Raw genomic sequence first — 10,809 nt, 5'->3', positions numbered from 1 at the left:
CTGTTTCAGCCCCTTGGCTTTTGAATGGAGTTTGCAAGGGAAATGAAGACCTGTCAGAGAGAGTCCAGTTCCCCAAACTCCTTTTTATTGCGGAGAGCTAGAGCCACAACCCCGCCCTGTGTGCTGGGACTGTGTGGCTCCAGCTCCCGCTCGGTCCCTGAGCGAGTTCTGCCACTGTTTCTTGTCCCTCTCTGCTGGATCGTGAAGTCTTCAGGGTTTCTCATCAGTGGGCTGCTCCGAGGTTTTGACCCTGTAGGAACCGGGATCTCGGTGTTCTTTGCCAGTTGGCAGCCCTGTCTGAAAGGACTGGCCAGGCTTCACTTCACCATTCAGTTCCTCCACCAGGGCTCAGAGAAGGTTCTCAGTCCATCTGGAGGACCTGGCCCCTGGCTCTGAAGCCCATGCTAGCTCTCACCTTCTGAGGCGGGGGTCTGCTGGAACCCATTCGGATAGAGGTCCAGAGCCTCAGGGTGAGCACGTCAGGGGCTGGCATGCTAGGAGTCCAGCATAGGAACCTCTCGTGGATCTTCTGGCTGGTCCTCCCCTTTGCTGCTCAGAGATTCCAGGTTGCTGGGCTAAAACAGATGCCAAACGGCCCCTACCTACCTACCCCCAGGGCCTGGCGACTTGCATGTCCCTGCCTACCCCCAGCTCTCACCTCTGACAGGGTCATTTTTGACCAGAAATTCATCCAGAGCTGCCCAGCCACCTCCAACACGGACCATCAGGGCTCCTCTTGCCACCTGTTGAGCATAGGGGTGTCTAGCCTTCTACGTAGGGACTGGGGGCAGTTCCTGAGGCTCTGTCCTCCCCACTGTCACAGGCCCACACTCACACCTGCTCACCAAGGCTCCTTGGACCTTGAGCCTGCCTCTGGCCACTGACGCACTTGTCCCTTCCGTGTTCCTTGTTCTGACCGTGCTGTGTGGCTGTTTCTGGCTACTGGGGAGCCCTCGCTCCAACACGGTGGGGCGCTTGTGGTCAGGCCCACATTTCCCCCAGGTATAGCCCGGCCAGCCTTGTTCATCCCTGTCCTGCTGCCTAGTTGCCAGGAAGCTGTCCACAAGGTCCTACTGGGGAATGTTTCAGTGCTGTCTGTGGCTTGGGGTGTTAAGAACACCCTAGACCACTTTATTCTATGACCAAAGCAATACAGGTAGTACCCCTCAACACCGACAAGTCCCAAGTGTACCGTGGCCCCTTGCTGTGAGGTGTCGGGGTAAACAGAATATGTATCTATCTGCTCTTACCTGTCCCTGGTGGCCCTGTTCCACCTGTACCCACTGGTCCCTTTTCTCTTTGCTCCTCTTGCTATGCTCTGGCTTCCTCCGATTCCAACTCTCCGCGATGACGTCTGCCCACCAAGGCCTCCAGCTCTGTTCTGAAATCTGCCCCAGGAGGGAAGCCTTAGCTCTACTTCTCAGATCCCCAGGCGACTCCTGGTCAAGACTCCTCAGTGTCAGTACCTCCCTTGGGACTTGAGTCCAGCACTTTAGGCTCAGGGCCCCAGGCAACTCCTCCAGAGGCCAGTTCTGGGCTTGTAGCGCCTATGTATTAGGAAGCAATGTTAGGGAACTGGAAGAACCCATGCCCCAAATGGCCCACCACTCCTGAGCCAATGCCCCCATCCTCCAGAGCTTCTCAGCAGTCCTGCCCAACACTTAGGCCTTCCAGGTAACTCCTCCTAGAGATCAAACGGTCTCACAGAGGGTCCAGGGCACTAAAGCTAGTGTCATTAGGCTAACCCTGGATTGGTCCACAGTTACTGTGCAGACTAAAGTCTCCGGCCACTGGTCCCACCTTGGTCCCCGAGGGTTCAGCCTGGCTCAGCCTACAGGAGTACGAGACCAGTCTCTCTACAAGGTGGCCCACAAGCAGCAACATTCCTTCCAGGGTGTGCATCCTGGAGACGAGATGGGCAGATGTGAGCAGGGTAGAGGGCCAGCGAGAGTGGGGCGCGACAGCTGACAAACAGGCTCACCTCTCACAGGAAGGGCTAGACTCGGCAGCCTGGTAGCCCAGCAGCTCCAGCAGCAGGCCCAAGTGGCAGGTGCTCCCATAGGCAGTGTCTCCTCTCCTCCTTAGCCATGACACCACCAGAGTTTGCTGTCCCCATAGGAACTCCTGTCACCAGAACAGCCTGGTGTACTGTTGGCTCTCCAGGTAGGAAAAGCTAAATGGTGGAATCCTTTTTCCTCTGTATACCTCACATCTTGAGCCCTCTTCCTGACACCTCCCTTCACTTTATACCTCACACTAACCACCACACTAGCAAGAAGACCACACATGCTGGCCCAGTTCCCTCTACCCCTAAGCCTCCTTAGTATGAGGGGGGCAGCTGCACCCAGGATTGTGCCGATGTTTAGGGCAAGGTGAAAAAAGTCAGTAAAATCCTCCCCGTGGGTAAATAGGATCCACCACCACCACTACCACCATTCCCAAGTTGAAGCCCCAGTCTTTACTTAGAAAGAGGCAGTTGTAGAGTGAGGCATCAGTGTGACTGCTGCCCTTAAGAGGGATGGCATTTGGGGAGCGGAAAGACGGCTCAGTTGGTAAAAAATTTGCTGCAAAGCATGAGGACCTGAGTTTGATCCCTAGCATCTATGTAAAAAACAAACAAAACAAATCAGCATGGTAGCTCGCCGGTAACCAGCACCAAGGAAGCAGAGGTAAGATTCCTGGGACTCAGTGACCAGCCATCTAGATGAGTAAGAACTCCAGGTCCAGGAAGAGACCCTGACTCATAAATAAGGCAGGGTAGGGGGAGGCAGGGAGATAGCTCAGCAGTTAGAGGCACTTGATGCTCTTGCAGAGGACCTGGTTCAGTTTTCAATACTTAGGTTAGACAATTCATGATTGCCTATAACCCTAGCTCCAGTGGATCTGGTGCCTTCTGGTCTCTGTGGGTACCCACATGCATGTGTGCATGCACACACACACACATACACACATACATAATTAAAAATAAAATAATAAATCTTCAAAAGCAATAAGGTGGAAAATGCTTGGGAAAGATACTATTGCCCACTTCTGGCCTCTGCACAAGTGTGCATACATGCATACATGTAAACACGTACATATGCAAAAGGGGATTAAGATTTGGACACAAAATACACAGAGGGCACAGAAAGAAGACACTGTGCACATGGCAAGGAGAGAGGTAGAACAGACTCTCAGGAGCCAGCCCCATCCATTTCAAACTGTCAGCTTTCAGAACTTTGAGCCAGGGTACAACCACAGTTTCGACTTCTCCATTGGTGATAGCTGCTTCCAGTGGCCCAGGAAACCATCAGTCCCGAGAATGAGAAAGAAATCTGAGAACAAGCAAAGGAACCTAGAACTTCTGGGTGGACAGCAAATCTCAGGAAGGGTCTCGTGCATCCCAGCCACTCCTGTGTTATAGAAAAGGGGGCTAAGTGGAAGCAGAGCCCACTCTTGCCTGTTTGTTTCAATGCTGGACCATCCCAGACTGTGAGTCATGGGTAAGTCCATTTCTTTCTATCTTGCTCCTGACGAATTTTCTTTCCAGCTGTTGCATAAATGGGACTCATTCACAGCCATGCTTTTATCTTAATTAATAGCTCTCCACTTGCTGGAAAAGGCATGTAGATACTAGGTCACCCCTACCCGTACAGCCTGGAGGCTTGACGGTGCTGTCCAAAGAGGAGCTGCCCTTGCTAACAGTCAGGGATGGTCTGATCTCCAGCCCTGGCCCTACTGGGAAAGCTGTGGCCTTAAATGGAGATTTGGGACTGTCAGAAGCTGGAAGGTGAGCACGAAGTCATCACCAGCAATCTCCCCAGCTGGCTCTGTGGCCCCCACTTCCCTTCCCCGATGCTCTCCCCCATCACTCCCAGAGTTCTCTGCCTTGGTTCCTCTGACAGCAAACAGCAGTTCAATCTCAGAGTGTCCCTGTGGGTCACCTCTCCCCACAAGGGACTCTTGGGGATACCTTCCTCCCCTAGTTTGTCAAGGCACCTGCGAGGTTAGGTTCCAGTCATCCTCCAGCCTCAGCTCCTTCATGGCTGCCCGCTCCTTGAGGCTATACAAGATCTGCACAGCTGGCTCCCATATGGTCTTCAGCCCAGTGTCTTGCTCTCGAATCTCTAACCAGTGCCCCTCCAGGGGCTTCGTGTCTGCCTGAAGCACAGCTAGGAGGAGACATGAACACCTGAGAGCCCAGCCTTGGCAAGACCTTCACACTCAGCCTACCTTGGTTTCTTGAGCATAGGCCTGATCCTGCCCCCAGGCCGGACAGGGACTTCCCAAAGACTCCCAGGTATCCCCAAGGCCCTGGCCATGTACCTGACGAGGGGCTCTGATCCCAGATGGTCACTGTGGGTGCCGCTGCGTGACTAGAAGTCTCTGCCCACTGTGCCAGCTGTTCAAGCCGCTCTGCTAGCTGGGCCAGCTGGACGCTCAGCTGTAGGAGGAAACCGGCACTGTTCTAGACAGCCTTCACCAGGGACAGAAAGCACGTACTCCCAGCCACTCTAGCTATGCCACAGTGGGCTGCAGTCTCCTCAAAGGGCATGAGGTAGGTAGGCTGGAGGTCTTTCTTCTATGTAAAATCCAGGGGGTACAAGCACCTGCTTCTGATCCTTGAGCCCTGGGTGTGCTGAGGCAGACCCTTCCTGTCCAAGCTGGGCCTCTGAGCCTGCTGGTGGTGAGGCCCTGGAGGACGCTGTCCTCTGAGCATACAGCAGCTTCTGTTGGGCACAGGCGACTTGTGACTCAGTCAGCCTCACACGCTCCTGAAAGTGATCCAGCTGCTGTCGCACCAGCTGAGCTTGGTCGCCTGCAGCCAGAGGCAAGAGGCCAGGGAGGAAACACCGACACTGAAGGGGAACCGAGGGACCAGCAGCAGGGATGAGGGCATTAGAAGGGTCCTTGGGAACCATCAGTGACGACATCGAGGCCTTGGACTCGGGGACTGGGTTAAGGGTAGACGTTTCTGTGGGCTCCCTGAGCACATGCTGGTGACTGGGTGGGGACCACTTACTTGTGAGGAGCTCTGTCAGCCTCCTTCCCGTTTCTAAAACCCTTTCCAGGTCCTTGGCACATACCCCAACCCCTTTGTACATCTCCTGTGAACACACACAAGACACTGAGCCTGTGACAGCCCACACCCGCCCGCCCCGAGCCTGAGCCGTACCTGGGAATACGGTAAAGATTCTTCAGGGCACTTGGGCCCCAGCAGTAGCTCAGCCAGGAGCTGTTCACTTGGGTTCAGCTGTACCAGCAGAGCCTTGCAGGCCGCTTCAAAACTCTGGGCCGCAGGGACCAGCTGCTCCAGGAGTCTCCACCTTGGGGCGAAGATGGAGGAGCTGGCAATGGTGCCCTTCTTCCTTAGAACCCTCACAGTCCCCCCACCTGTGGCTTCACCTGGTTTCTGCCTGCTGTACCAGGCGGTGCCACTGTGTGCGCAGCTCTGCCGGGCTCCCAGCCTCTTGTAATCTTGGCTCCACGTGTGGTGCGCGCTCCCTCAGTAGACGCAGGAGCAGCTACCAGACATGGGGTCAGAGGGCTAGGGCAGGGTTCTGGGGTCCCTGCCCATCCTCCTCCCGCCACTGCCCCCTCTTTATTTCTTTTTAATCAAGGGGGATTACAGGCTGTGGGAATGTTAACAGGTATAGATATACAGCCCACCCTTAGGGAACAGATCTATTGTATTCAAGCACATGGTAACGACCATTAGTTACCAGTGACTTGATCTGAGGTTCAAGGGGGTAAAAGTGCCCCCCACTCCTGTTCCTATCTCCTGGTGGCCCTTGTACCTCCTGTTCCCGCAGCTGGGATGCAGCCAAAGAGGCGTCAGCAGCCAGGGGTCCCTGTGAGGCCTGCAGTTCCTCCATACCATCCAGCCAGCTGCACAGTGTGCCCAGGGGGGCTAGGGGTGCCTGCAAGAAGGATGTACTCACCTCATCTGACCTCCACTTGGACACCCCATACTCGAGAGCTGTCCTTCCTCACCTGGGCTGGCTGCCTTCTTTGACTGCGGGGCCCCATCTCCACGGCCTCTGTCACCACTGTCTCTGTCACCACTGTCTCTGTGACCTCTGTCACCTGGACAGCACGGGAGCTCCACCAGGCCCAGGGGATCCCTGGTGGAAGTGGGCCCTGAGGAGCTGCGGATGGAGAGAGATCCTCTCGGGTCCTGGGGCTGGTGTGGGTCCTGGGGCTGGTGTGTGAGCGGTTCCTCCTCTCCCCCAGGCAACCAAGCCTTGAAGCGGGGTTTCCCATGGTAGATGCTGAGCAGTTTGCAGGGTGTCCAGGACAGCAAGGGCAGCCCTACAAGGGCAGGAGGACCCAAGTCAGGACCAGGGGGTCCACAGGACCACCTGCCCCTACCCTTGCGCAGGTTGGTGCTGGGGAGACCCCCTGGGACTAGGTAGACTGCCCTGGCCTAGGGGGCTGGCGGGAAACAGCTCTAGCTCCGTGCACCCTACCTTCCTTCAAGCCACTGATCCACCAGCCCCAGCCAGTCTGGCTCCAGCACTTTTCTTGCTGTTTCCTGGGAAACCCAGTGCCCATCCTCAGTCATGTGGGTGGGGGAAGGGCTGCGGAGAGGAAGGGGCTTCTAGCTGGAGTATCTGGCCCCTCCCCCCTCGGTTCCTGTATGGAATGAGGGGGGTATTCAATTAACTCAATTCCCACCCAAGTCCCAAATAGTCACTCACATGGCCATAGGGCTGCAATCCCTTTGGGTTAGGAGGCCGAAAAAAGGGGGGCTTCTATAATGGGTACCAGGCCTGCCCTAGGGATGCCTAAGAATTATAGGAAATGGGGGCATCAATACCCACTTTAGGAGGGGACTGGAGAGTCACAGAAATTTCCCACAGCCATGCGGGCCCCCAGGGAGTGCTGGAACTACACCCTCTCCCAGTCACGTGGCCACTCCATGGTACTCAGACAACCCCCACCCAAGACTTCCTGGCACCCTAGACTGGTCTGCTCTGTTTCCAGAAACCTCACACTTGCAGTACCTTCCCCACCTGAGCCTGGAATGACCTAGCCCTCCTCCGTCCTGGTATCCCCACCAGAAAGAAAAGCAGGAGGGTGGGGATGCTCAGGGATCTCCACCGGTGCGGGTGTATTCATGGAGTCCAGCATGAGCCCACCGCTCACCCTCTACCCAACCATCATCGAATCTTCTACCAAGGAGTGGAGTTTGTGCTCAACAGACAAGCCAAAAGCCCTCAAGTGCCCATGGTCATGCTGGTCCCAGGCCCTCCCTCTCTACTGACAGAGTGACTTAGGAGTCCCCAGGCCTAAAGCTAGCCCTGCCCACCTCCACCCACCCCAAGCCTGTGACCACCCCCACCCCCACCCCACCCCGAGACCTGTTCCTGCCTGGGTTCATCTTTGTCATGAGTTTGTGTTGCTGTTACCTTGGGAACTTTCCATGGAAAATATTGGGTGAGGTGGGCAGGCTGGCAGGCCAGGGCAGGCCATAGACGCACAGTGGGTGGATGGCTGGTGGACGCCTCTCCCAGGAGGGCTTGTCTGTCTCACACCCTACGACGGCCCACCCTGTCCTGCCTGCTCTCTTTTCTCAGCCCCCACCCCAGGCCAGGCACCGAGTATATGCATTCCTGGGGGCTGGAAGGGCGTGTCCCAGCACAAGTCTGCCCACACCTGGCATGCAGACCTCACTTCCTCCTGTCTACCCTGCTTCTTTAAGGGACCATGGCATTCCTAGGAGCAGCTGCGCCAAGCAGTCTCTGGGTCATACCCCAGATTGGGTATGTAGTCTGGAATGCCCCCCTCCCCTTCTCTGCAGTCATCCTTGGGCCTCCATAGCTAAGAGGGATGAGGGTGACCCCTGCCTCTGATACCTGGCCTCTGACTTGTTCTGCTGTTCAAGGCAGAACTAGGTCAAATTTCTGTACAAATCTCCCTGTAGCTGCCTACGGCTGGGACAGCAGAGGCCCAAATATGGGGAGGTTCTGAAGCCTATTTGGGGTAGCCGCCACCTTTCTCACTTGCCCCAGGTCAGGATCCTATGCTGAGCCTGGACCACCCCTAGACAAGAGAGGACAACGCCCCCAGCAGGACCCTCCAACCTTGTCACCCTACTCTGATTCAAAGGTTCTAACAGTCACATTCCAGAGATCCTAGCAGCTTAGTGACCGCACGACCTCCTTTGTACATGAAGTTCCAACTATAGCAGCTAAGTGGATGACCAGGAAGGAGTAGAGCTGACCAAACTGCTCACACTCCTGAACATCCAGGCAAGGACAAGAGCCCACAGCTGTGTGACTTGGAGCCTCTCCTTGGCTCTGCCTCTGGGACCTCATATAGGCCTTTTAGAAGCCCCCTCCCTTGTACATTCACACTGAGATCATAGTACCCCACCCAGGGACCCCCTAAATAATGCCCCCTGCCCTGCTAGTTCCAGCCCTCAGGGGCCACAGCCCTGTCACTAGGGCAAGTAGCCACAAGCGCAGGGACACACATAGGGCTCACCGCATGCTGAACCTAGGGTAAAGTTCAGATAGTTCCAGACTACAGAGAGGAATACAGGCTGCAGCGGGTCTACAACACAGCCCAAACCGGTCCTGGTCGGACCAATTCCTACGAGTGGACACTCATGGCAGTTCTAATAGTGGCCAGAGGTCAGCCCGGACAGCAATGATAGGGATGAGCTAGCTTCCATACACTTATGGGACCATGGATCCAGGGAACAGTGATGCTGGCCTTGGGGGAATCTCTGCTAGGCAAGAAGGCTGAGGTAGCCAGGGAAACTGAGCACAACTGTGGCCCAGGGATGGATGATGGAGGGACTGTCCTGTGCACGGCTTTAGTATCAGGGTACCCAAGCCCCTGGAGGAGAATAGCAGGGGGAGGGCCCTAATAGAGCTGACTCAGAGATCCCTCTACATAGACATGAGTGGCATGGCTTTGTAAGATACAAAGCTTTCTAGGAAAGAAAGCACAATAAAAGAGTGTGGTGGCGGAAGGAGAATGGTCCCAATAGGCTCATATATTTGAATGTTCAGTCACCAGGGAATGGAACTGTTTGAGAGGATTAGAAGGATTAGGGGTTGTGGCCTTGTTGGATAAAGTGTGTCACTGCAAGTGGGCTTTGAGGTTTCAAAAGCCCATGACAGGCCCAGTTAGCTCTCTCCCTTGACCTGTGTGGATCAGGATGTAGCTCGAGGCTATGGTTCCAGCATAAGTGCCAACATAATCCCCATCACGACAATAACAGACAAAGCCTCTGAGCAAGTCCCCAGTTAAATGTTTCCTTTTATAAGAGAGCCCTTGGCCATGGAGTGTCTTTAGAGCAATAGACAAAGAGGAGAGTTTCAACATTTAGCAGTGCGTGTGTTTTATGATAGAGAAGCCTGGGCTGTTTGGGGAAACTGAGTCCAGGGATTTACACCCAGCCTGGGCAGCAGAAGCTCCTTAGCTCTTCAAGTTGGAGGACAAATGGCTGGCCACATGCTAAGTCTTAAGTACTGTGGTCCCAGGAAGGATAGGCAGAATATGGCCTTTGACTGATCACAGACGCAAACAAGGCTCAAAGACAACAAGCAAACAAATAAATGAATGAAAGAAAAATGAAAAGGGCAACTTAGACGGATCAGTCCTAAGCGGAAAGGAAGTGTGAGTACCTAGGGACCTTGAGCCAGCCTCCAGCCTGGTGAGCTAGAAACCGAGTGATCCCCAAGACCAGGCTGACCAAGATACAGGATACCCACCAACCTTTTACCCAAAAGTTCTAGAAAAATCTCATGGTCTCTCAGGGGTTTTGGCTGGGGCACCTGCTATTACAGGTTGAACTCTGTCCTAAAAGCTACCTATGTTCAACTCGTAATCCAAACCTGGGAGTGTGACCTTATTTGGAAATGGATTTTTTGCATTTGTCATCAAGTTGAGGTCACTAGAATGGGCTGCCGTCCAATACAAATGTGACCTTGTGAGAGAATGCGGTGTGAATATGAGACACACTGGCAAGAAATGACTCCACGAGGAAGCAGAAATGGGAAGACCTGCAACCTCCCGCAAGGTGCCTCAGGTTTGGAAGCGATCATCAGAGGTGGAGCGGAAAGAGTTCAACCTGAACTGCAGGGGGAATCACACACTAACCCCCAAGAACTGAGGGGAAAGAGCATTTCCATTTGCTTTGAGCCCCCAACCTACGGTCTGTTGCTATGGTGACCTCAAGACAACCTGACTGCATAGCTGTGAGCCAGTCATGATGACCAGGCAGGTGGCATCCCGCTGACTTAGTCCAAGTCAGGCTCTCTTTGGGGCTGGTGTGGCACCGTTACCACCTCATGCAACTCATCTGCAGTGAGAGGGGAGAGGTTCCCAGAGAGGGCCAAGTAAAGACTGTACTTGGGGACACAGACACCTGGCAGGTCAGGGCTCAAGGCTCCAAGCTAGGCTCCAGGACCAGCACACAAGGTTCTGGCAACGAAGAGAATTGGCACACAGAAGGTGAGCGTGCCAGCAACACCTGGACCATCTGTAGCGCTGCGGCTGCAGCATGTCTCGTCCCTCCCGCTCTCCACAAGGACAAGTCAACTCTATTTTTCCAGAAATCATGGCAGCCGCCACAGTTCTGAGGAGTCAGTGACCAGTAGGTAGATCCGAGGAGACTGCATGAACGCCTGTAAAGGCTGCCAGGACTCTACTACAACCAGTTCCCTGGGGGCTGCACACTGTTTCCTGGTGTTCCTGCCCTCGTAACACCCTCAGGCCCTGGAGATTTGCTTGGCAGGTGAATACAGATGTAACAAAGTGTGCCTAGGTTTAAGTTTCCGGGGAGGACAGAGCTCAGTGTCAGAGTGCTTTCCA

At 54.7% G+C, this 10,809-nt stretch overlaps 1 protein-coding gene across 1 annotated transcript; it reads right to left on the bottom strand.

Annotated features, from left to right (window-relative positions):
* Positions 1-63: 63 nt before the first annotated feature.
* LOC126503384 (uncharacterized) lies at positions 64-5,870 on the bottom strand. The gene is made up of 14 exons (XM_050145028.1): positions 5,778-5,870; positions 5,386-5,504; positions 5,156-5,306; positions 4,590-5,087; positions 4,306-4,423; positions 3,979-4,151; positions 1,982-2,124; positions 1,801-1,903; positions 1,467-1,547; positions 1,251-1,388; positions 846-1,070; positions 659-743; positions 416-549; positions 64-306 (listed from the first exon to the last, which is right to left on the bottom strand). The coding sequence occupies exons 1-14, from the start codon at positions 5,853-5,855 to the stop codon at positions 211-213; spliced, it is 2,142 nt and encodes a 713-aa protein (XP_050000985.1). The 5' UTR covers positions 5,856-5,870; the 3' UTR covers positions 64-210.
* Between the last annotated feature and the right edge of the window lie 4,939 nt (positions 5,871-10,809).

This window comes from Alexandromys fortis, unplaced genomic scaffold (assembly GCF_014885135.2).
Source record: "Alexandromys fortis isolate MF-2015 unplaced genomic scaffold, M_Fortis_MF-2015_v1.1 scaffold_2_1_26212458, whole genome shotgun sequence".
Lineage (NCBI taxonomy): Eukaryota > Metazoa > Chordata > Mammalia > Rodentia > Cricetidae > Alexandromys > Alexandromys fortis.
The sequence above is the reverse complement of the archived record's forward strand: the minus strand, read 5'-3'. Positions and strand labels throughout refer to the sequence as shown.